This window comes from Eriocheir sinensis, chromosome 21, assembly GCF_024679095.1.
Source record: "Eriocheir sinensis breed Jianghai 21 chromosome 21, ASM2467909v1, whole genome shotgun sequence".
NCBI lineage: Eukaryota > Metazoa > Arthropoda > Malacostraca > Decapoda > Varunidae > Eriocheir > Eriocheir sinensis.
Window position 1 is genome coordinate 9,377,683 of NC_066529.1, and position 27,210 is coordinate 9,404,892.

Genomic DNA, 27,210 nt, shown 5'->3' on the forward strand with positions numbered 1-27,210 from the left:
AATATATGAATTACAATAGCTTCTCTGATGATGTACAATAAAAATATTTTGTATTTTTAATAGTAACTTCTTGCACTTTCACATGAACTTCATGCTAAGCTTTCAAACTCAGAACAGTAACAATACCAGCATGTCTTGAACAATACAAGCCACATTCTTTATCAGAAACTGCTCCTCCCAAAAGATGCATGAATCTCTTGTCTTTTACCTGTAATACTTCCTTTGGAGAGTTGTCAGATAAAGTCTCTTTAGATAAAGCATCTTCCTTAAGAACTTACCTACTTTACTATGATCTGTCCTGATAGTATCCCCCTCCCTAATTACAGACATCTCTGCCAATTACCCTTGAAAAGTAGTGAATGTTTTAACAAGAAAATGATAAGCAAATAATATATGACAAAAAACTCTTCACTTTGTGGAGCTCATTCTATCTTGGTAGGTAATATTTTGTGGCTATGTGATACCTCAAGGAGTCCACCCACACTCATCAGAAAATCAAATAAAACTCATAATATTTTAGATGAATCAATGGTTTCTTATGGTAAAAACACCATTAAGAGCAAAGAAAAGTGTGTTCCACTTTGAGGCTCATTCTAGCTTAGCTGGTGGCAAGTGAGTGGTCATGTGTTGCTTTAGGGAATCTTTACGAGAGGCACGATAGGAGCACTGAGGGCAGCAATACGGCTTCTCCCCAGTGTGGGTCCTAACATGCCGCTGAAGAAGGTAGTTGAAGTCAGCTGCATAGGGGCAGTATGGACATCGATGCAATCTCTGTGATATTGTTCCAGGTACTATTAAGTTTCCACCATTCATGTCTGAAGACTCCAGAACCTGAAATGCAGTCATAAGATTCAGCACATTGGCTCCTTATCATCAATCTTGAAAATAAGCTAATACCAAATATAAATAAATATTTGAATAAGATAAGTAAGTAAATAAAAAATAATAAAAAAATAAATAATATAGATTACTACAAAGCAAAAAAGCTACAATAGGAAAGAAACAAAAAAAACAAGGGTAAAGATAATATTAATGGCAAACAGCATTGATAATTATGGTAATAATAATGATAATAATAAAAATGACAATCACCATCACTATCACAATCATCATTATCACCACCAGCAACCCCATTTCCTGTAGAGGCAGGTGAGGGGTCAGAAAGTTCCTCAGCCACACTAACAGGTTTTCAAGACAAAAAAATATAATTGAGGGGATCCAGTCCTTGACCTCAGGATGTATTGTAAGAGCTGCATCACTTTGAACTGTCTCTCGCTGCACAAGAATATAATGCCCATAGAGAATAATAATAATAATAATAATAATAATAATAATAATAATAATAATAATAATAATAATAATAATAATAATAATAATAATAATAATAATAATAATAATAATAATAATAATAATAATAATAATAATAATAATAATAATAATAATAACAATAATAATAATAATAATAATAATAAATAAATGAAAATAAGAGAGGGAGAAGGAGAAGGAGAAGAAGGAGGAGGAGGAGGAGGAGGAGGAGGAGACAAAGGAGGAGGAGGAGGAGGAGGAGGAAGAGGAAGAGAAGGAGGAGGAGGAGAAGGAGGAGGAGGAGGAGGAGGAGGAGGAGGAGGAGGAAGAGGAAGAGAAGGAGGAGGAGGAGGAGGAGGAGGAGGAGGAGAAGGAGGAGGAGAAGGAGGAGGAGGAGGAGGAGGAGGAGGAGGATACCCTTCACTACAAAACTGCACCTACTTAACTAAAGTATTATCAATGGAAATGTTTTACACTGCTTGATACCGAATAAAGTTTCAAATTCATTTCCCAAATTTTGCACCAAAAACATATTGTGGAAATACTTCCATAGAATATTCATAATTTCATTTGAGCTGTCAAAAAAAAAAAAAAAAAAAAAAAAAAAAAACATATAAAACAAGAATCTGAAATATAAACATTTATTGCTTTAAAATTACATCTCTCATAATAAGAACTCAACACTATGGTCTATGCCAATATTCAGCAATAATCAACTCTAAAATAATACATAAACTCAAAGTACACTGCCCATCTCATACAACATTAACATTCAAGATACCAGTGCTGTCTGAACATATTTATTCTTCTTTTCTTCTTTTGATCTTTCATCATTTATCTTCTTCGCTTCATTTATCATTTCCTTAGCTTTCATTCTTTCATCCTCTGACATTTCTCCTCACATATATTTGCTTATATTCTTCAGAGTTGTTTAGTTTCCATGATCTATTTAGTATAGTTTCTGTTGTCATTTGGGACCTTAGCTTTATCTTTAGTGGTCTGTTTTATCCTTCCTCATATCTTCCCAATCTAGTCATTTCATCTACTTCTTCCTCCATCTTTTCCTCCTCTTCAGTATTCATATTTCTCAATATACTTTTCACCTTACTCCTCTCGCCTTCACTGGGTTTTTTCTTCCTTGACACCAAACATTATAACACACTTTTTCTTTTCTGCCATGTCCCTCACCACTGCTTCTCTATTTTTAGCAATTTCACAACTTCTTTTTCTATGCCTCTGCCTCTGTTCCTGTTGTGTGCGTGTGCGTGTGTGTGTGCGTGTGTGTATGCATGTGTGCATTTCACCACAGCCTGATCACGAGTTGGACTCATAACACTCAATGACTTATTGGCATAATGAGTTCTGCATTATGTGCAAACAGATTTGTACACTTTGCTAACCCATACATCATGTCACTGATGTAGACCGGGAACATAACCGATGCCAATACTGAACATTGTGGAACTTTGATTGCTAGTTCTCCATGAAGACACCCTGCTCCTTATGATCATCCTCATCTGCCTTTCTGTCAAGTAGTTCTCCATCCACTTCCCTTGCACTTCCCCTTGGTTTTCAGTTTTCAAAAGAGTTTCTTCTGTAGCCCTATGTTAAATGCTTTTTTTTAAGATTTAGAAAGATGCACTTAACCCATCCTTCTCTTGCATAACATCCACTGCCCTACTACAGAAACTCAGGAAGTTTGAACCAGGAACCTCACTCTGAATCCAAACTGTTACTCTGATATCATATAATTTACATTACAAAACATTGAGAGTACTATGAAGTGTGATATCCTTACATACAAGTAATCCAGTCAAACACCACACTCCAAAACCAGCACATGGTAATACATCCTGTCATAAGAATTTTCAGCTCATTTCTGATGAGTGAACAAATGGTTCTTCAAGTTACAGTTCCGGGCGGTGCGAAAGGAGCAGAGCGGACAAGTAAACGGCTTTTCTCCAGTGTGGGTGCGGATATGTCGTTCTAAGTGAGATGGACGTGGGAAATCATGAGCACAAACAGGACACTGGTAGATGCGACGTTTTGTGATCTGACACCTGGTGGCACCACCATCCTCTCTTCTGTCACCAACAACAGCACTCCCCACCTGCAGAGGATGCCATCCTTGATTACTCAACCTAGTCAACAATTGCTGAGTAGATTTGTTCTAGCTAGTTCCTCCAAAACATTTTACTAAATTATGATGAAAGATTACAAATCTAATTTTGTAGTTAAGTATTCTGAGCATCATGCCCACACTAGTCATTTTCTTATAGCTTCTGTTGCAATACTGCATTCAGTTTTGAAGCAGGCATGAGCAATTTACAACGAAACACCTAACAGAGTGAAGATGCCAAGCATAATAGCAGGATGTAAACTTTAAGTTTTTTTTTATTTTATTTTTTTTATTTTTTATTTTTTAGAAGAGAACACTACAGAAGTGTAGGAGTTTATACATCCAAGAACAGTTTTTTATACATATGGGCGTACGGAAGAAGAATAAAATCAAAATTTATTACATTACAGTTATATGTGGAAGAGATGTAGCTCTGGATTTTAAGATGGGGCTACAATGCAGTGTGTATCTATCAGCCATGAAACAGAAATGTGGTGATAGAATGGGGCACAGCCAATGAGGATATATGTGATGGAAATTAATCACTCGAGAATAGCATGCCCTCTAACTAGATGGAATATTAAAAGTACTCATGTCCGTTTCATTGACATGTCAGCCTGTAATGGGTAAGAATCCACTACCTGGGACACAGAGCAAGTGTGAAATCTAGGCTACAACAGTTTACCTTCCCCAGGTGCCCATTTACTTACCAGCTCAAAATGGAGGAAAAACAACTGAGTAAGCCGGGAGCAATCTGCCTGGTCCAGGATCGAACCCAGGCCTGCGGATTTATAGCTAGGCATGCTAACCACTGCACCACAGAGGTGTAAAAGATGGAAGTAAAAGCAAAAATAAAATATTTATAAGTGTGATATGAATAGTTAATAAAATGTGCAATAGCTAAAGGTACACCTGAGAATATTCTTCATGCCATCATGTCATCAGTCTTTTTGAATTGGTAACTTTGCTGGATGTGTCCCATTTGTCTCAGAAAACACTGCAAGAAGTCCAAAGTTCAATTCTAGTTAGGTTTTGGAGTTGTATGAGATGTGGACACTGACTGAAGAAAAAGACCTTAAGAACATCAATGCCTTTTGGATCAACCTGCCACTGTGAGACCCCTTTCTCTGCTATTTGTGTTAGCAAGTTAAAACAGCAAAGCCTGAACACAGCAGTTGCTATCAAGTACATAGTGTCACTTAAAAGCGTGTTTGTAGTACGCAAATCATTAAGTATGCAAAGGGGATCTTAAAATATAAATAAGCCTTCACATCTGCAAGTAGAACTTCATCATATGCAATTTGTGCTTCAAAGTAAATAAGAAATGACATTCCCATCTTACATACATGTCACCTCTTCACATATGTGATCTTCCCTACCTGCCAACCTTGGCTGTTCCATCAAGCATAATATTGGCCATATTGAGGTCATTGCTCCTGCTTACAAGATAGCTGAAGCACAAGCAGAAATGAAACACTATGAAGTAAATAACATGGACATGTCAATGAGTAACCTCTGCTGGATGCAAATTCTGAGATGCATACAAATTTGGGTCATGGGAAAATTCCACATAATTGCAATTTGCAACTACTGCTTTGCTCCCACTGCCCAGTCCCACTCTTTAAAACCCAGTCCTACTGCATTTTAGGAATCTCAATGAAATCAAGTAAGAGGATAGAAATAAATACTTAACTACATTATGAAATAAAAAAAAATTAATTAATATTAGGGATATAAACCAATAGGAGAAAAATATAAAACCAAAAATATAAGGATGTAAATCATACACATTTTAATATACACCATAATTTTACTTTGTGTTCTGTATTTGAACATTCAATTGTCTTTTACACTATGACTGGAAAAGTAATCAACATATACAATATATCTGATACTATATCCTGTAAACATGAAAATACTATGAGAGCAAAGTTTCACAGATTCACTCAAATTCACAAGCCATACACACTTTGTCTGTGATGAAATGAAGTGCAACAAGATGAGCTGCATCCCGTTCTGCTGCAGCTATACTTGTGGGGCTTCCTGTATCCTGCCTTGGACTCTCTCTTGACTGTGTGTCGCTGTGGAGAAGTTCTAATCTTATCATTTTGCAGCATATTTCAATATGCACAGTTTACATACTGCATAAAAACTACTTTAAGAAATTATCATATTACGATGAAATAAAAAAATAAAAAAATAAATAAAAACAGCAAATTTAGAATGCTAAGTGCAAAATTTTTACTGCAGTGTTTTTACAACCTACATGTATACTATGTAACACCTTCCTTGCAAAACTGCAGTTGGCTGCAAAGCACTCAGTGACTAGTGACCCATAAATATAAGCCCCTACATAAACTCATGAAAGTGTTGCTCACCTTCCTTGTGTATCTTCAGCACGTGCCTCTGGAGACTGATGTTCTGGTTGGTCCGGAATGGGCACAGGGAGCACACGAACGGCTTCTCCCCAGTGTGGATCCTCACGTGCTTCGTCAGGTTATGGCGAAAACTTGTCTTGTAGGAACAAAATGGGCACTGGTGTACTACCCCAAGGTGGTTCTTGTAGGCCTTCCTGAGGTGCTGGTTCTTGTTGTCCCTGAGGACAAGGCTGAATGGTGGCCCCTGAGCTGGGCCATGTTCCACCCACTGGCAGTCACTTTCAGATCCCATCTGTAGGCAATGCCATCTTAGCCTCCCACTAAGAAGGCCTTAACCCTTTCCATCCGTGATGCAGATGTCGGCGTCACAGTATGGAAAGGGTCAAGAGGAAATGGAAGAAGATTAATCCTCGTCTAAACCTCTCAATCCTCCTTGAAATTCCTCTTAATCCTCTTCCATTTCCTCTTAAGAGGTTTTGAAGAGGATTAAGAGGAAATGGAAGAGGATTAAGAGGTTTAGAAGAGGACTAACCCTTTCCATACGGTGACGCCGTCGGACACCCGTCGGACGCCGACGTCAGCGTCGCTGGAGTCAAGGGGTTAAAAATATATAGTAATTAAATATTCTACATTCTTTCAAATGCTCTACATGAAAAGATATAAATCAACAAAGGAAAAATAAACCTCCTTAGTATCCAATGTGTGGACATATAAGAAGGTTTAGCAAGAAAATATTCCTTTTATCCTTATTTCTGGGCATGATTATGTATTAAAAAGGACTCCTAACTTCCGGTTGTAAAAGTGGTCAGGAATTTACAATGGCAGATTTCACTGGGGAGAATGTGCTACCCAAGTCAATATCAGAGAAATGAGGCTACTGATGAAAATCAAGTATTTGTTGCTGTCCTAACAATGGTTTTCCAGTATTATTATTATTTTTTTTTCATTCACATCGATCCTAATCATCATCATGAATCCTGATTTCCTGTAGGATGGAGTCAAAATATTGCATACACACACCCTCTCTACTAGATATGATAATGAAATTTTTTGTACTTGTATTCTACTCAAAAGTCAGTACAAAAAACAAGTCTGCCTAGTAGTGTAAAGAGAAATTAGTTCACAGCTACTTTATGCATTACATACAGAAATAAAAATCAAATGCATAAATGGATGCCATTCCTTTCTCCATAACCCCACTCATACATCTTTTTATCATTTTCTATTCACCAAGACATTAATAGTCTCTCATTTTGAAATTAATAACTTAAGATGTCTACTGATTTCTATTTACAAGGTCTAATGAGGAGCATACACCCACGGGCACATCACTTCACGCACTCGCCGCCTCCACTCCCAACGGTCTTCCCAAGCAAGCTCCCAAGCAGCTGCCCTGTCCATCCCAAATCCTTCATGGTAGGATTGGTTGACTTGCCCCAGCCATGAGTTACATGGGTGTCCCCTTGGTCTCCTCCACTTAGGGTGGTATTGTACAGAAACAACCCTGTGAGCAGAATCGACGTCCAGGAGGCGTGCCATATGCCCATACAGCTGGAGTTGGCGTGAACAAACTAAGCTGGTAGCAGACCTCGATTCAGTTTTACAGAGCAGTAGCTGGTTCAACATGAAGTCATTCCAGCGATACCCCATGATCCTGTGAAGTAACTTGGTACCAAAGGCATTACATGTCCATGTCTCACAGCCATACAGTAAGACAAGAAGCAAAAGCGACTTAATGATTCAAATCTTTATCCACCTGCAAAGATATTAACAATGCCATATACTCATATTAAGTGAATCCATAACACCGTATTTAAATAGCCTGTTCAAAATATATGACTTTTTTTTTTTTCAGGAACCAGTTACACCCAGGAGGATAATGAAGTCGCAGGCATTAGTAAACCTTACTGTGCATACTTAATTTCTAAACCTAGCAATTTAAGTCAGTTACTGCCAATCAGCCAATGTGCATGATTGTATACCCTATTCTCACTGCATTTTCAAATTATGCACAATGATGTAACACAAGCCAAGAGTAACCTGAAGACATAATTAAGACGGTGATCACTGGCAAGGAGTACTGGGTACATGAGTATGCTCAAGAATACAATGCCCAGTCATTACAATGGTTGTAGCCATCCTTCATAAGGCACAAAAAGGAAAGAATGATGAGTAGCAAAGTGATGCTGACTTTTTCTTAATTATCATGGTGTTGTGCACCAAGAACATGTGCCAGAAAGTCAAACTGTCAAAAAATAGTATCATCAGGAGGTTCTCTATCATCACTGTGATAGAGTTCAGCACCAAAGATCAGAACTCTCTAAGTCAGGCAACTGGCATGTGCATCATTTCAAAACCTTGACCCAATCTTCACTCCTGATTGGCTATTTCTTGCCCCAAGTATAGAATTCCTCAGGCTTGCCAGGCTCCCTACTCTCCAGACATGGGTCCTTATGATTTCTGGCTGTTTTCCAAGCTGATGGTGCTGATGAAAGGATCCTATTATGAGAGCTGGGACAACATCATGCAGAATCCAAAAGAGCAGCTGATAGTCATTCCCAAACACTGTCAGAAATGCTCACAGCAATGGAAGGACCACTGGGTTATGTATGTAGAGTCACAAGGGGTCTACTTTGACTAGCAGTGGGACCCAAAAGGCAAGCAATGTTTTTTTCCCAGCCTTAGGTCAGATACTTTTCAACAGACCTCATATATGTACTAGGGATGTACTGATGTATCGGTATTGGTATTGGTGGTATCGGCACATTTTAAGAGTATCGGTATTGGTATTGGTATCGGCTGATTTTCTGCCGATACCACCGATATTTGAAGGAGTTTTGTACGTCGCATGTCACTCATTGCAAATAATTTTGTTCAACAGAAATTGGATCTTCTAGTTTGTTGAAAAAATATTAGAAAAGTGTAATTATCCAGTATCATGATACTCCGTAGTTTGGAATTTCCCGTGATTTAATTTTCATCACTTTAAACGATAAGATTCATATTACTTTGAATACAAAAATATAATACTTGGTATTCAGTATAGCCTTTGGTAACGCGGACAAATACAATACAGGTTTAGCAGCTTCAGCGCAGGATTGGCGGAACCCCTTCACTCGCCTCATTTGCCTGCCTCAGTCAGTCAGACGGTCGCCCCGCAATGGGGCACGCTGCCAGGGCTGCCTAAATGTACGCCAATTAAGGTAAAGCTAACCTTGCTGAGTCAACCAGACCTCACAAGGCGCCTCCTCCCTCACCCCTTGTCGAAATTCATGGGGGTGGGTGTTAACACTTGGGTTAACCATGCACTGCTGCCTCGCCGCGCCGTATAGGGTTAATATGCGCTTCCGTGGTGCAGCGGTCACCACATCTGGCTACGGATCTATGGACACCTTTTTTCAGGCCACCACTGGTTACTTTTTTTTGTACTTCCCTTCTATGGTGGAAAAACAAGTAGTGTTTTTTTTTTTTTTTCTTAACATTTGATATTGCGTTTTAGCTGCTGGAATTGTTGTATAAAAAAATTAATGCACAGGTATCGGTATCGGTCAAATATTGGGGTATTGGTATCGGTCAAAATTTTGGTATCGGTACATCCCTAATATGGACCACAATGCTGTTATGGAAACTTGCCACTGCAGTTCCCAAACTCTGGTGCACACCTTAGGTAATACACAAGTGTGCTTCAGGGGGGTTAAAACAAATAAAAAAATATGGAGGAATGATTTATTAGAGACACAAACATATTCAATATTTTTCAAACTGAAAACAGTCACGGGCTCACCCTCCAAACCCAACCAACCGGCAGTTACACAGTATGCACAGAGGCCCTTGCCACTAAGACACATACCCAGTGAGCTCCTGTAATTCCTCAACCATTTAACCCATAAAGGGCAGGTGACATTTTTATCCGGTTGCCAGATAATGAATGGGCTGGTGATGGGTTTTCCAGTTTGCCTTTTTTGGCCCTAATTTTGAAGTCTGCGTGGGGATTTATGGGTCAATGTGACTCCTAGGCTGTCACACAACTCCTCTGGGCCAGCCTAAGTGTTTCCAAGACCGTAACAATGGCAGGAAGAGAGTTTTTTTGTATCTTCCTTGTCTGATTCTGCGCCTGAGTGTCCACAGCCAGTGACCTCAACTCCTTATAAGCCTCCTCTCCTCCCAAAAGAGCTCTCAGTGTGAGCAGAGCTGAAAGTGACTTTTTCAAGCTTTGAATGTGGTGTTAGTGGTGAAGACAGTGACAGTAACAGCGTTGAACTCCCACCCCTAGTCTTAACAGGAAGGCTGAGTCCCGTTATTGTGCAACCTCGCTTTGGTGGCCATCCTGTAGATCAATCTCCTTACAGAGATGGTGGAAGTGATTTTGAGGCCCCTGAGGATGCATCCTACCACCCTTCAGAGTTATCAAGTTCAGAATACGAGGGTAATGATGGAGCTTTTCATCGGGTTCAAATGAAGCTGCATGTGCAAGGAGATGCACTGCCGAGTGCTAAGTTCCCCTGTGTGTATATGTAGGGAGCATGGGGAGTGGGAGGGCTGCTAGCTACACTGCACCACACACAACTTACACAGCATTCCAAACACAGGGTTGCTATGAGGTAAAAGTTACTGCACTTCATCATGTCACCACAGAAACACCATGTGACGTAGACACTTCGGGTTTGTGGCAGATTAAAGAGGAAGGGTGGATAAAGGAAATGTCCATAGATTTAAAGCAATTGGATTAAGCAGAGCCATGAAAGTGATAATGGAATGTGAGCAATTTTCGGGAAAACGTGTATATATATATATATATATATATATATATATATATATATATATATATATATATATATATATATATATATATATATATATATATATATATATATATATATATTCACATGTCAATCCATATATCCATCGCCAGATTGAAGAGGTTAACTTCATAACCCACTTTCTGCATCAGTTTGAAATTGCAAACGTATCTTAGTTTTTTTCCTTTTTGTTGGTACGTATAAGAGGAGCAACAAAATAAGAACATCTTTCCAAGAATTATTCATAAAATATATATGACAGTAGACTGAGGGTCATTCAGATTATCAAACTTGTTGGATTATTGGCTCATATGACCTGAAACTTGATTATAGGTGTTCGTAACATATCATACAACCATTAAGATTCAGTGATACATCAGATACCCCAGGAAGATCACCTCCAACTTTGATTTCTTTATTCAACTCATTGAATAGATACAGAGAAATAAAGGAGTTCAAAGGAATGATAGAGGGCATGTCACCCATATGATAAAAGGGTAATTTAAAATACAAGCAAATGAGCAGCAATGCTGAAATGGTATCCAGACGTTTTTGCCTTTGTATGCATTTAGTATCCAGTCAAATGAAAGAAGTGCATGTCTGTGCAAGTCTGTAAAAGGGAAACATACATACTCACAATATAAGACAGCATTGCTTTTTCATCTGTCTGGGATTACCATAAGAAACAATAGAAAATTAAATATAAAATGCAGCTTACTGAGAAGCTAGAGAAGTTTAGCATTTCAACACTCACCATGTGCTGCATCTGGTGTGGCTGTTGTCCAGGGTGACTTGCTAAGGAAAGGCTGCCTCCAGCATATCCTTGACTAACTCCTGAAGCCTCTCCACCTTCAGCAAGGACTGGCCACTGCAGATGATTTTTGAGTCAGTTGAATTATAGTTTATGGTATACAAGGCAATTTTAAGTAGGGTGACCCAAAGGTATCAGCTCAGATACTAAATTTAGAACAAGATGAACATACGTCAGTAAAGGAGACTGAGTGATGATAGTGACATTAACGAAAATAATCTTTCTCAGCAGTTTCATTAATTTCTACCTTCACAATACCTATCCCTGAGAGAGAAACATATCACTATTATTTACTACGGGTCATAATAAGTTACAAAAGGGATGCAGTTCCAATAATGCTCATCAAAGGATTACCATAATAGACTTTATAATTCATTAATCTACCTTGGGGGAAAATGAGTTAACTGATAATGATGATGATTATGACAATGCCTTAAAGGTTGACTAATATAATTATTATAAATATTTGCATGGTCTCTTTAGGCATACATATACAGAAAAAAATACCCTGCAAAGTCATCAAGGGTACATGAAAATTTCACTACATAAATCTGAACAAGAGAGATCACAAGAGGGCAGCTGGCCTGCATAAGGCAACTCTTGTCATCATCATAACATCAGATTTTCCCATAATCTCTGATGAGGTCTGACTGTCAATAATCTGAATGACAGTAGACTGAGGGTCATTCAGATTATCGAACTTGTTGGATTATTGGGAGGGACCCTTGAAAACGAAAGATATATTCACATAATCAGTAAAGAAAGACATGGTATATTGTTTTATTGCTCCCCAATCACCAGTAATCTGTAAAAGTGTTGAATAGTAGTTTTACGTTTATAAATCTATGAAAAGAGAGTAAATCCAGAGGTAATAAGGGCACAAAAAATAAATCAGGTTCACGAAAACGCCAAGCAACAAGGAAGTGCTGTTGGAAAGACAAACCCATTCGACAATAATGGAGTTGAGTCAAGGCTGTCTGAGTAGTGTATTTTCACGTAGTCTATTACCTCTTGACTCATTTTAAGTTTAACTAATATTTCTGTAGTGTGCAAAATTCCCTAAACCTAATATGGACTTTTTTTTTACAGTAGAGGAGACAGCTCAAGGAAAAAAAAATAACAATAATGAGAAAACAAAGCCCGCTATTAACTGCTCCTGTAAAAATCTCAGAGGAGTGGCCAAACGATAGGTCAATTTCGGGAGGAGAGGTGTCCTGATACCCTCCTCTTGAAAGAGTTCAAGTCATAGGCAGGAGGAAATGCAGATGAAGGAAGATTGTTCCAGAGTTTACCTGCATGAGGGATGAAAGTGAAAATGCTGGTTAACTCGTGCATAATGGATTTGGACAGTAAAGGGATGAGCTTGAGTAGAAAGTCGTGTGCGTCGAGGCCGATGAAGGGGGGAAGGCATGCAGTTAGTAAGTTCAGAAGAGCAGTCAGCGTGAAAATATTGATAGAAGATAGAAAGAGAGGCAACATGGCGGCAGAATTTGAGAGGTAGAAGACTATCAGTAAGAGGAGAGCTGATGAGACAAAGAGCCTTAGATTCCACTCTGTCCAAGAGAGCTGTGTGAGTGGAGCCCCCCCACATGTGAGATGCATACTCCATACGAAGGTGGACAAGGCCCCTGTATATGGATAGAAACTGTGCGGGGGAGAAGAACGGGTGGAGACGATAAAGAACACCCAACCTCAAGGAAGCTAATTTAGTGAGAAGAAATGTGAAGTTTCCAGTTAAGATTTTGAGTAAAGGATAGACCAAGGATGTTTAGTGTTGAAGAAAGTGACAGCTGAGTGTTGTCGAAGAATAGGGGATAGATGTTTGGAAGATTGTTGAGTTGATAGGTGGAGAAATTGGGTTTTTAAGGCACTGAAGGACACAAGGTTCCTTTTACCCCAACCGGAAATGATAGTAAGGTCTGGGGTTAATATTGTAATTCCTGTTGAGAAGGTCTTCTGTTGAAAGAAGTTGAATAATTTACATTAGAGAAACTGCAATAACAATGAAAATACCCTGTATATAATAATAATGCAGAGTGGAGTCATTAGCGTATGAGTGGATAGGAGTTTGTTATGGAAAGATCATTGATGAATAACAGAGCCCTGTGGAACACCACTGTTGATAGGTTTAGGGGAAGAACAGTGACCGTCTACCACAGCAGAAATAGTACGGCTGGAAAGGAAACTGGAGATAAAGGAACAGAGAGAAGGATAGAATCCAAAAGAGGGCAGTTTAGAAAGCAAAGAGTTGTACCAGACTCTATCGAAAGCTTTTGATATGTCTAGCGCAACTGAGAAAGTTTCACTGAAACGGCTAAGAGAGGATGACCAAGAGTTAGTTAAGAGAGCAAGAAGATCGCCAGTAGAACACCCCTTGCAGAACCCATACTGGTGATTGGATAGGTCAGAAGTGGAAAGGTGCTTTTGAATCTTCCAGTTAAGGATTGATTAAAAAACTTTAGATAGACATGAAAGTAAAGCTATAGGGCAGAAGTTTGAGGAATTGGAATGGTCACCCTTCTTAGGCACAGGCTGTATGAAGGCATACTTCCAGCAGGAAGAAAAGGTAGATGTTGATAGGCAAAGGCGAAAGAGTTTGACCAGGCAGGGTGTCAGCAGGAAAGCACAGTTTTTAAGGACAATAGGAGGCACTGCATCAGGTCCAAATGCCTTCTGAGAGTTGAGGCCAGAGATAAGCACTAGTCACTGTCACTCATCATCCTCAAGCAGCAGCTCAGGACTGCCCCTCATAGAAGCCTTAGGAGCCACCTCTCCCTGTGGTATAGTGCATATACAGTCCACAAATCAAGCAAATATTTGGCTGTCAACACCTAAGGAGAGTTCAGTAGCAGCCCCCCACTCTGCCTCCAACCAAATATTTCACATGACTGTAGTTTCAGCTGGGGTTTGGGGGACACAGCTTACATAAAAATGGCAGACCACAAAATCCAGGTAGCCCTGTGGTTTATCCTAAACAAGAATGTGACCCCTGATGGGCAGCAGACGCAGTCAGATCAAAACAAGATGTTCCCAGGAGACAGTACACAGAAGGATGCAAAAGAGGAGAGGCTTGTGAGGGTGAGGGATTATGTGGAGGTGATAGTGACCACTACTTTTCATCATTATATACGGCTATTTTCGTTTACCATTTGGAGTTACTTATTCAACAAAGACAGTATTATTTACAGCATTGCCATTGCTGAAGGTTAGTGTCATAGATGGTCTCCAAATACCAATCACACTTCCAACATTAAAAGAGAGTGAGTGTTGTTGTGAGCCATATTTGTTCTTTTTTCACTTGTGGTGCGAGCCCAGCACCACCTCCAAGACTGGTAGCCTTGCGATGCAATTTTTCTGCACTATGTGGTGAATGTAGCTCATTGTACCTGGCTACTGAATCCTGGACCAGACTAAATTCAATTATCTGCTTAGTCTCCTGTTTCTCGTTCAAGCTGCTTGGTGCCACTCAGTGCATACTGGTGCCTGATTTTATTTTATTTTATTTTATTTTATTTATTTATTTATTCTTTTTTTTTTGGGGGGGGGGGGGGGATTTCTGACAGCCACCTTAAAAATTTGATCTATCTGGATTTTTGGATTATATCTGTTTTAATTATTGGACTTTTACAGTATTCTTGTCTATAGCCTCAGCTTCTCCAGTGCCCAATGTTGCCAGACCTTCACATGGCAGCTCTAATCTTATGTTTAAAATGGAAGTTTTGGCAGTGGTTTTATAGGACATTGCCCTTATACAACAGCAAATGTGGTGTTTACCTTACTAGTCTCACATATTACTCTACTTCTCTAGTTTTTAATGTGAATAATATGGTTCATTATGCATTTTTACTATTGATGATATCAAATACATTACCTTAGTAATGTTTAAAGGTATGTGGCTGCCATGCTTCCATTCACTACCTCAGAGCCTCTGGACTTGCTGACAAGCCTAATGACAACTGTTATCAAACTTAGCAGCAATTGTTCAATGATTCTGTGGCAGATAAGCACTTTTAAAACTAACAAAGTAATTTAGTGAGATAAAGATCATCATGGAAAAGGGAAAGGTATTGTATACACAAAGCCCTAAGATACAAAACATGACAAGTGGTAAAACATGTAAGTTCAAATACATATGTCTTGCAAAATTAACCAGATGTGTGACCCGGCCCACTTACCGGCTGCAAACCAGATGGTCCTGCTTCAGCACTGTAGGACTCTGCATTCAGTGAGTGATTGAAGGATGTATCTGATGCACTGGAATGCTCTTTGGTTCCTTCTTCACTTCCAACAAGGTCAGTCACTAAAGACTCATATTCAAAGCCCATCTCTGCTGCTTCACTTTCATCTGGTTCTACTTTTTCTTCCTTGATGGCACTCTCATTTGCCACCTATGGAGAAATCTTTCTTAAATTCACATTCCATTGCAATGAAATATAGAAGTAAAATGTAATTATCATTTAAAGATCTATCAACACAGAATTTTTTTAAACACAACTTAAATATTTATTGAGAGCATGGGTGCAGATAATTTAGAGACCAAATAAATTGTAATCAAATAAATAACAAAGATTTATTTCCAGGTTTCATGGATCTGCCACACCAATGGTTGCGTAACTCCATGATTATGCACTTTGTCTTTAAATCTATTTTAATATACAGGCTTGATAAGATGGAAAGTAAATAACTGGACAAACTAAACTTATGCAGATAACATTAAAATTAAATCACCTCATTCTGACTTCGTCCTTCAGGGTTCAGGTGATCCTGTCCATTGTCGGTGCCCAGTTCTTCTGACCTCCTGCTATAGCCGAGACTTTCTTTCCTTTCTTGCCTACATTCACTGTGAGACTGTCTTTGATTCATTTTATTGTTAAATATATCATTGCTATTCATCTGTTCTCCTTGACCATCATCTTTTTTTGATGATGACTGAGATGAGGGAACAGAGGAATCAATGCAAGGTGCTTCAACTTGATTCAATGTCCTTTTTTCCTCCCGTCTGAGTTTCTTTGGGTTTGAGCTGCTTCCGTCCACAGAGGTGTCTCGGGTTTGCACTGATCTTTTGGTGCCACTGGGAGGCTCATCGGGGACAGCCAGTCCTTTTATTTCTAGTAACTCTGCAGCTCTTATAAGCTGGGCTAAGTCACTCTGACTTACACTCACTACACCTGCATACATGTAGTTCAGTAATGCTTCCATGTTTTTACATGCCACATCTTTAATCACAATAACTGGATGCTTACATGGTGTTCTTTCAAATATTTTGTAAAAATAATCACTACAAGTTGATAAAACTAATTTATGGGCAGGATAAAACTTTCCATCACACGCTATTGTTACATCAGTGTATAATTCCTGAAAAGAAAAAAAAAAAAAGTCATATTGCATCTTTCTTCAATTAATGTTTTTATATACTTAGACATTATTAAGCCATTAAATGATTATTAAAATGAGATTCACTTCAAAATAAGTATAATACAGAAAACCTAGTATATATGAAAATTTAAAGGTATAACTCACTTAAAAAATAAAATAGCTACAAGCTCCAAGTAAACAACAAACTATATACTACTGCTATTGTAGACAAAGCTTTAATGATCCATATATGCAATGGCTCTTTAATTACACCCTCCTCATAATGATTTACATAGTTATCTCAGGAAAATATTATGATTATATTCCTCCAAAGTTCTCATGCAAATGTAGTTTTTTAGAACTGGCTCACCGAATCCCGAACTGTTGACAGCATGTGACCAAAGGTTGAACTGTGGTTGTTCCATGCCAATGACAACATTCCTTCAGCCATTTTGAAGAGGTATATGCCTGAAAACATAATTCTCTCTGAACTGTTGCAACAAAATGTATTGACTTTGCAATATCAATGAAAGTTGGAAAATATTAAAAATATAAAATCAAAAATGTTGAGTGCATTTGGAAAAGTGTGATGGCAAATCTAACTGATTGTATTTAAGTGTAGAGAGAGGAGCATAATTACCCAAAGCTGTGAGTGACAAATTCAACAACACATGGTTCTTTCCATAAAACCCTTTTTTTTATCTCACTCTCTCAGTACTTGACACATATAAACATACCTACTTTAACCTTGGTTAGTGGCCTAGTCCCTACAGGCTACCAAAATTTTACTTTAGGTTGCCAAAATTTGACCTATGCCAAAGAAATTCTAAAACAGTCCAAATTTGACCTAATAGCCTCTAAATTTAATCCACACTGCTTAGAGCTAGCCCTCAGTCTGGGAAGTTTGGTGGAGATGCTTATGTCACATATAGTGTTAAAGCATAATTGTATTACACAGCTATGTAGTACTTAATAAGAATTTCCAAGAGCAAATTATCTTAGCTGTAACATAAAAAAGGAACAAAAATATCTAAATTAATGGGATGATATAAAACGGCCAAGCTCTAGGAAGCTGATTTAGTAAGAGAGATGTGAGGTTTCCAGTTAAGATTTTGAGTTATAGACCGAGGATGTTTAGTGTAAAAGAAGGTGACAGCTAAGTGTTATCGAAGAATAGGGGATAGGTGTCTGGAAGATTGTGTTGATTGACAGGTGGAAAAATTGAGTTTCTGAGATAAAAGTTTATAATTGTTGTAGTTCAATTTGTGGTTCAAAAATTAAAAAGTATACTTCTTCATCTTCAAATGTAATACATAATAGTTTTATCAGGGATGTGGACACAAATCAAATATTTCCAAAGGGTGTAGGGCACAGAGCAGCTTGGGAATCACTGGACCAAACAAAAAGCAGCTTTAAATTTGAGATTGAGACAAATACACTTATGAAATAATACTAATTCAATAATTTCATATAGGAACCAAGAAAGGTAAATCTACAGTTTAGCTCCACCATCTCAAAACACCGTAATACACCTTCATATTACGGTCAGAGTAAAAATACATGCACTTTAATGAAAACGTGAAGGTGCCCCATGGTTAGAAACAAACTTAACATAACCAAACCTAACTGCTGCACTCGGACCACAGCCGCCACCCCAACTGTCTCCTAGGCATCAGCGACTTAGCATGGTTAACAGGGTATGTTAGTTTCACTAACGTTAGGTTAGTTTAGATCAGTTTCTAACCATGTGCGCCTTCATGATAAGGTAAAATGGCATGTATTTTTGCCCTTTAAGCAGATGATGAAGGCAAATATGGTATTTTGAGGTGGTGGAGTTAAAATATACATTTACTACATGAGTCAAGAAAAGTTGGTAATTATGTCAAGGTATTGTGATGTGCTGATAACCAAAGTTAATGGTACGACAAGATCCATCAGATACCTAACCTAAATAAATCTAACCTGACCTGTGCCCTGTTACCAAAATGTGACAGACAGAAAGAAATCCCTTGATATATCCCCCTGAACCTTCATGATGTCTGGTGCTTGATTTCAATATTTTGAGAAATCAAGATCTCATGAGCAAGTGATTTCCGATGGTACAGCAAAATACACCTTCATATAGCACCGAAGTGTTATTTGCTCTGAGACGGGTGATGTCATTTACTTCTTCTTCTTCTTCGTGGGTGTTTTATGTTTACAGCAAAGGAAGCAGCTCAAGGGCAAAAAAAAAAAAAAAAAAAAAAGTAATGAGAAAAAAAAGCCTCCTAAACACTAACCCTATAAAAAAGAGTTCAAAAGAGTGGTCAAATTCTGGAGAATAATGGAATAATACACTAGTTTCACCCACACTATTACCCTATTATAGTGCTTCTGACCCCGGCACAAGGCACACAGCAGAGGCAGGCCAGCGACTCACCACGCCGCCCCCGGGATGAAGGCACGGGCTACAGGGCCAGGCAGAGGAGCAGCATCACCTCGTCTCGTCCAGGGCAGCGCGAGGTCAGGTCAGGTCACGTGTCACGGCCCTCACGTCTGTCCTGCACGCCACAACACTGCCTCTGTCAGTGTTGTAAGGGCTGGGTAGGCACACCGTAACACTTCCTCTTCTTCAGCAGTGTTTTAGGAGGCTGGGAACTTCTTTTTACCTCTTCAGTGATTTAGGAGGCTGGATTATTCTTCTTCTTCTTTAGGTGTGTTATTGTTGTCTTCTCTTCCTCCTCTCTCTTTTTGCAACAGCTGCAGATCTGTCCCAACACAATATAAAACTAGATAACTAAATGAATATATAAGCAAATAGATATAAAGATATGTTGGTTTATTTATATTCGAATAGATAAATCATTTTTCATGTGTTACGTATACTCTGACGCACCCCCCCCCCCTCTCTCTCTCTCTCCCTGGAAGTGAGATAAGCACAACGAGCACCCACTTATTTCCATCCCTCTGATAGACCTGTTGAAGATTGATTGATTGATAGTTTATTGTTGCAGGTAAACAACAAGGGAGAAGGGAGGAACATGCCATCCCTACCCCCAGGCAGGACAGAGTGAGATTATACAACTATTAATACATGTGTAGGTAGCACCATGAAATTAAAAAGATACAATGAAAGGGAGAGAGGGGAGGAGGCATATGAAAGTGATTACCTGATTGATTGATTGATTGATTGATAGTTTATTGTTGCAAGTAAAACAACAAAGGAGAAGGGAGGAGCATGCCATCCCAACCCCCAGGCAGTACAGAGTGTGATTATACAACTAAGGATACTAATGAAGGGATAAAATAACAGACATAGGTGAGAAAAGAATAGAAAAGTATGCATAGACATTACTACCACTATATCATATTACCTACTTCTTTTTTTTTTTTTTTTTTTTTGTGTGTGTGTGTGTGTGTGTGTGTGTATTTCGTTGGGGATATACCCCAATGGAGGAAGGCGGTGCATGCCGCGCAACCCCCCAGACGGCTGGTAGAGAGATTACCAATTCTTTTTCAAGGAGGAGGCCCAACAACGGTGCTGAGGGTGTCGGAAAGAGCCCACCTTTCCACCCCCATGGTAACTGATAGGTCTCGAACCCCACGCCTTAGCACCCCGCCGAAGCGCAAGTCAGAGACTACCACAAGACCACGGGAGCCCCCCCTACTACTATTTAACTACTACTACTACTACGGTACGTACGTACTTCTGCTACTATTACTGATGATGATGATGCAAGCAGCAAAAAAACGTAAGGGTATTCTGACTACAGTCCTGCTGGGAGTATTTATAGTCATTGGTGATCTTCATTCCTACCATTGTATCTTTTTAGTTTCATGGTGCTACCTACACATGTAATACGTGTAATCACATTCGATCTGCCCTGTCTGGGGGTTGGGATGGCATATGTTCCTCCCTTCTCCCTTGCTGTTTACCTGCAACAATACACTATCAATCTTCGGAACTACTAGGCAGGGAGGGGAGGAGGAGACGAGTGTATGGGCTGATAAGCTGACCCACACTTATCTCCGAGGCCGAGGACCCCATATAAAGGCGCCAAAGACCAAGGAAGGCGTCGTGGCGGCAGACTGTCAGGCTGCAGGCTCTGGTCACAACTAGCTCCAGCAGGTCATGATGGCCGTGATAAGGGATCTTCTTCAGGTAAGCTGGTGTAAATTAATTAATTAAAAAAGCGGTGGATCGGTGATGTCAGTCAGTCAATCAATCAACGGGAGCATACGCTGGGGGGCGCGTTGCCTCCTCTCATCTTATGATATTATTCCTTGGGAGACCCTCAGAGAAATTCTCCACAACAAGTCTCCACAATAAGTCTCCACAACAAGTCTCCACAATAAGTCTCCACAACAGCTCTCCACAACTATATAGTCTCCACAACAAGTCTCCCACAATAAGTCTCCACAACTAGTCTCCACAAGTCTCCCACAACAAGTCTCTACAACAAGTCTCCACAACAGGTCTCCACAACTAGTCTTCATAATAATCTCCCACAACAAGTCTCCCACAACAATTAAGTCTCCACAACAAGTCTCCCACAACAATCAAGTCTCCACAACAAGTCTCTCACAACAAGTCTTTCACAACAAGTCTCCACAAGTCTCCCACAACAAGTCTCCACAACAATTCTCCACAACAAGTGTCCACAACAAGTCTCCACAACAAGTCTCCACAACTAGTCTCCACAACAAGTCTCCCACAACAAGTCTCCCACAACAAGTCTCCCACAACAAGTCTCCCACAACAAGTCTCCTACAAGTCTCCACAACAAGTCTCCACAACAAGTCTCCACAACAAGAGTCCACAACAAGTCTCCCACAATTAAGTCTCCACAATAAGTCTCCACAACAAGTCTCCACAACAAGTCTCCACAACAAGTCTCCACAACAAGTGTCCACAACAAGTCTCCACAACAAGTGTCCACAACAAGTCTCCACAACTAGTCTACACAACAAGTCTCCCACAACAAGTCTCCCACAAGTCTCCACAACAAGTCTCCCACAACAAGTGTTCACAACAAGTCTCCACAACAAGTGCCCACAACAAGTCTCCACAACAAGTATCCACAACAAGTCTCCACAAAAAGTCTCCCACAACAAGTCTCCACAACAAGTCTCCCACAACGTCTCTACAACAAGTCTCTACAAGTCTTCCACAACAAGTCTCCACAACAGGTCTTCACAACAGGTCTCCACAACTAGTCTCGGGCCACAAGTCTCCACAACAAGTCTCCACAACAAGTCTCCCCAACAAGTCTCCACAACAAGTCTCCTCAACAAGTACCTCCCACCAGGATCCATCAACTTACTCAAGAGACAGGCTTTGTGGGCGCAGGGAGCAGGGTTGACCTGGGTATAGCATGCCATCAACTAACTAACTAAATAATGGGGAGCACGGGCCCATCCATGCATCCGAGTTGGCGTTCACAGAGTATTCAGCAGGTAATAGGTTTCGATCCAGTCTCACGGAGTAATTATATAGCTTCGTGTGTGTGTGTGTGTGTGTGTGTGTGTGTGTGTGTGTGTGTGTGTGTGTGTGTGTGTGTGTTTCGACAGGGGCTTGGCGAGAAACTACTGCCGCATTTTTTGAGGAGTAAAAAAAAAAAAAAAGACAAGTGGCCGGTCCAAGAAGTGAAAGTTGGAGAAATCGAATTTATATAAAGTAGAATAAGATAAATGTGAAAATACCTGTCCTTTCAGTCGAAGGCAGAGTTTTTTTTTTAGAAATATTTAGCTGATACGAAGACAGAACACACACACACACACACACACACACACACACACACACACACACACACACACACACACACACACACACACACAAACAAACACATTTTTTGTATGAGTAGCATTTTTTTTTTTTTTTTGGCCTGTCGATTGCAGTAACTCTCTCTCTCTCTCTCTCTCTCTCTCTCACTTAATAACAGCGACTCACTGATATTAGGAGACTTTAACCTCCCCCATATCGACTGGGCGACACTGTCAGGTACAGAAGGCGAGTCACATAGAATGATCGAATTTCTAGAAGAAAATTATCTAAGCCAAATGGTTTCTGAGCCAACTCGACAAAATAATATACTCGACCTTGTTATAACGACCCAAGATAACCTAATCAGAAGTGTCACGGTAGGAGAACACCTCGGTTCTTGCGATCATAAATTAGTGCGCGTCGACATTAAAGCTCAATCATCAGTGACTGAAAATAAAGTAAAGGTGCCCAATTTCAAAAGAGCTAACTTCGTAGAAATCCGACAAAAACTAACAGAAATACAACTATCAGATGACGGCAACGTAGAGGAAGCCTGGCTAAGCCTTAAAATCACTTACTCACTCAGCAGAACACATTCGTCCCCTTGTGCGAGAAGCGAATTAACACTAATAAAAGCCCACCGTGGTTTAATAGCGAAATTAAACAATCAGTCAATGAGAGAAAATTGTTTTACAGGTTAAAGAAAGAACAAAGCACGCCCGAAAACATTAGACTTTATAATGATGCCAGGCGACGAGTAAAAAGACTAGTAGGTCAGGCAAAGCGTAGATACGAAGAAAATATTGCAGCCAACTGTAAAAATAATCCGAAATCTTTCTTCAGTTACATAAACAACAGAAAGGCGATCAAAAGTGGTATTGGACCTTTAACAAACAGCGACGGTGCACTAGTGACTGACAGCCAACACATTGCAAACCTCTTAAACAATTACTTTTCCTCGGTGTTTAATACTAACAGTCTTCCTCTCGCTACCACCAACACCAGTACTATTGTAAATCTCGAGCATTCATTGCCTAATTTTGAAATAACAACCGATGAAGTCCTTAAAGCTCTCCATTCACTTAAAACAAATAAAAGTATATCCAACTCTGCTGAAAGAAACAAAGAGCGAAATACTCTCCTTCCTCACAACCGTATTCAATATGTCCTTGCGACAAGGCATCGTCCCTTCAGATTGGAAAAAGGCTAACGTGACACCGATTTTCAAGAAAGGAGACAAAAAAGTACCAGGTAATTACAGGCCCATTAGTCTAACTTCGGTTGTAGGTAAGCTACTTGAGGGCATAATTAGAGACAAAATTGTGAATTACCTTGAAAGCCACTCATTGATTGGGGACTCACAACATGGCTTCCGAAACAAAAGATCCTGCCTATCAAACCTATTAACCTTTTATAACGACCTCTTCACTGTTTATGACGTAACCAAATCACTGGACGTAGTCTATCTTGATTTCCAGAAAGCGTTTGATAAAGTCCCGCATCATAAATTACTTTACAAATTAAAGCAAATAGGTATTGACGGTCAAGTAAACCAATGGATCGCGAATTGGTTGAGCAACAGACAACAAAGAGTAGTGATTGACGGATTTAACTCAGAGTGGGCGCCTGTCACTAGTGGCGTCCCTCAGGGCTCGGTCCTTGGCCCAGTGCTCTTCATTATTTACATCAACGACGTGGATGTTGGACTCAATAACCGCATTAGTAAATTTGCAGACGACACAAAGATTGGCAACTCGGTTCTCACTGACGAAGACAGGCAAAGCCTCCAAGAGGATTTGCACAAAATTTCAGCTTGGTCGGATAGATGGGAGATGCCCTTTAACGTAGACAAGTGCCAGGTCCTTCAAGTTGAACGAGGAATAAGAAGTTCGAATACGAAATGCGCGGCGTTAAACTCAAAAGCGTTCAATGCGTCAAAGACTTGGGGTCAAAATCGCGTCAAACCTCAAATTCTCACAGCAATGCATCGATGCAGCAAATAAAGCGAACAGAATGTTGGGCTTCATTAAAAGAAACTTTGTATTCAAGAATAAAGATGTAGTACTCCGCTCTACAACAGTTTAGTCAGACCCACTTGGAATATGCGGTACAGTTTTGGTCTCCCCACCATGCAAAGGATATTGCTAAATTAGAAGGTGTTCAGCGTCGGGCAACGAAAATGATCCCTTCCTTGCGCAACAAATCCTACGAAGAAAGGCTTTCTACCCTTAACATGTTCTCTCTTGAAACGTCGCCTCCGAGGAAAACTGATCGAATGTTTTAAAATACTTAATGGTTTCACGAATGTAGACAGATCAACATTGTTTATGATCGATGACACTTTGCGCACGAGGAACAATGGTGTAAAACTCAGATGTAGACAAGTAAATTCAGACTGCACCAAATTTTTCTTCACCAACGTTGTAGTGCGAGAATGGAATAAGCTTCCACCGTCAGTGATCCACTGTAACACGATTGACTCCTTCAAAAATAAGCTCGACCGTCACTTCCTTCAACTTAATATCAACTAAAGTAGAAATGCAACGTTTTGGAGTCTTCTGATTAATGTAAAATCACTTAGGTTTAAGGACAGACCACCAAGTCTGGACCATGGGGTCTGTGTGGTCTGATTTTCTATGTAAATCTATGTAAATCTCTCTCTCTCTCTCTCTCTCTCTCTCTCTCTCACACACACACACACACACACACACACACACACACACACACCATTGACACCAACACACACACACACACACACACACACACACACACACACACACACAGATCTGCGGTGTTTGTGCAATTTTCCTGAGTCATGAATGAAAACCAGGAAAGGAAATCCCACTGTACTCTCATAATGTGAAATCGGAACACTCCTCCTGAAGTTCTTAACGGTACGCTGTTTCGATAGGAGCCACTGCTTAACTACAGTAACAATTCCCCCTCCTTTGAGTGCGTAAGAATATAAGACTGGACTGAAACGTGGACCTTCACACGTGGTAGTAGCTTGAGATTGATGGTTATCGCTCATTATCTATTTCATCGATCTTAAGATTACCCATTTTCCTTTGTCTGGCTGTGCCCTCGATCTGATGTGTAGGTATCGGTCACAAACCTGCAGGGTGAGGACACTAATGCGATAAGCCCAAAGCCAACGCACCGAAGCCAAGGTCAGTGATAAAGACAGAAGGCCGAGAAACCATGGCTCATATCCTCAAACAGTACGAGGCTTACACACCCACATTCATCAGGCTTCTGTAGAGATGTGGTGTGGCTATTTCCGTGGGTAGTTTTATGATCCTAGTGATAGTTTGAGAAGACTTCTGCATCATGAATGAGAAGAAAAGAACACCCATGAAAGCCCAACTAATTTCTGCTAGTGGACTTTGAAAATTTATTGTGAGAGATGAAGGTTTTGGAAGAGGGCACGCGACCTGACTTCGTTCATTTGTCGACTTTTTTCATTCATTCACTCATTGAGATGTATCGATTTTCATCAACAATCCATTGACAAGAGGGCAAAACCTGACTCACTACAGGGGAACGAATGACTCAGTTTCTGCATTTTTGTTGTTGTTGTTGGTGGTGGTGGTGTTGTTGTTGGTGGTGGTGGTGGTGGTGGTGTTGTTGTTGGTGGTGGTACAGGTTCCGTTGTTTCTATAGTAGTTTCGGTTTCGGGTTCGCTGTGAGTCTCATCTCCCGTACCCGAGCTCATCTCACCACCCCGCACAGTGAAATGGCCCTGAGATGACCAACAGGTTATTCTGATAATCTTATTAGATAGTACTGAGCAGATTTCGCTTGACTATGGGAGTGTTGAGGCAAGGAATCAAAATAAGATACCTTAATGATATCATCCTTGCACAGAATGAAGAAAGCGAAGGCTGAGGGTCTCTCTCTCTCTCTCTCTCTCTCTCTCTCTCTCTCTCTCTCTCTCTCTCTCTCTCTCTCTCTGGGGATAATTCATCTGTGATTATATGATTGTGTAGCTATTACCTTAGGGGTCCACATAATGATAACGCAATAGAGTCAACAATTCTTAATACAAATAAGTATACCGTATAAATTGTAAACTTTTAAACTAGCAAGTATTTTATTTTACCTAACCTAGGCCTTGACTTTTTTAATCTAGGTATATGCAGTACATCACAAATACAAACACACATACATACATAACATGGCTTACATAGTTCCAGAAGCAGCACGTGAGTGGGTCTTCCCCCCGGCTCCTCGTGGGGCAGTCCGCGTCATGGGGTCCTGTTTGGGGGCAGAGGCTCGTGGCAACACCTGTATCGTGGGTTTCCCGTGGGCGTGTTTTCCAAGTGCTTCCCTTTTTGTGATCTGAACAACAACGTAGCACAGTATCAAAGGGTCTAACTAATTCTTTAGAAAGAGCCTGTTTCTGAAAATTACAAGTAAGATTGCCTCATCGTAATCCTGACGCCACCTGAGTCCGCTTATATATTACGAAAATAAAAATTATCTCTGCTAAGGTATCGCCACCACGGGCAAGGAGCGACACACCCTACACAGAACACGTCGGTCTGCGTTCCTTTGAGCTCTGTATACCTTCATAAAGCAATGAATGAGTAAATAAATAAATACATACAAACCTGCCCTCCCCTCACAAACGTTAAGCCTAGAGAAGCAGCACCAAGGTTCTGGATGTCTGTGTGTGAGTAAAGGTAACGCGATGCTTA

General features: G+C 40.0%; 2 protein-coding genes across 10 annotated transcripts in view; one reads left to right on the forward strand and one right to left on the reverse strand.

The window, feature by feature from the left end:
- Positions 1 to 22,125, reverse strand: LOC127001628 (RE1-silencing transcription factor-like). 8 transcript variants are annotated; one of them, XR_007755367.1, is made up of 8 exons: positions 19,187 to 19,650; positions 17,138 to 17,235; positions 16,141 to 16,767; positions 15,588 to 15,800; positions 11,356 to 11,469; positions 5,803 to 6,094; positions 5,394 to 5,505; positions 3,397 to 3,415 (listed from the first exon to the last, which is right to left on the reverse strand). XR_007755367.1 is itself a non-coding variant. In XM_050866509.1 (8 exons), the coding sequence occupies exons 3-8, from the start codon at positions 17,216 to 17,218 to the stop codon at positions 5,450 to 5,452; spliced, it is 1,383 nt and encodes a 460-aa protein (XP_050722466.1). In that variant the 5' UTR covers positions 17,219 to 17,235; positions 19,187 to 19,514; positions 22,071 to 22,125; the 3' UTR covers positions 3,441 to 5,449. The 8 variants fall into 8 exon arrangements, 7 of the variants coding, with proteins under 7 accessions (XP_050722470.1, XP_050722471.1, XP_050722469.1 ...); XM_050866509.1 differs by lacking the exon at positions 3,397 to 3,415 and adding an exon at positions 22,071 to 22,125 and having other exon boundaries at positions 3,441 to 5,505; positions 19,187 to 19,514; XM_050866510.1 differs by lacking the exon at positions 3,397 to 3,415 and adding an exon at positions 20,683 to 20,703 and having other exon boundaries at positions 3,441 to 5,505; positions 19,187 to 19,514.
- Positions 20,770 to 27,210, forward strand: part of LOC127001629 (uncharacterized) — an 18,293-nt gene continuing 11,852 nt past the window's right edge. The window contains exon 1 of one of the 2 annotated variants that reach the window (XM_050866516.1): positions 20,770 to 20,908. In XM_050866516.1, coding sequence (XP_050722473.1) covers positions 20,879 to 20,908 — 30 coding nt within the window. In that variant the 5' untranslated portion in view covers positions 20,770 to 20,878. Of the gene's footprint in view, positions 20,909 to 22,082; positions 22,204 to 27,210 lie in introns of those variants that run through there. The other variant, XM_050866515.1, reaches the window with a different exon arrangement.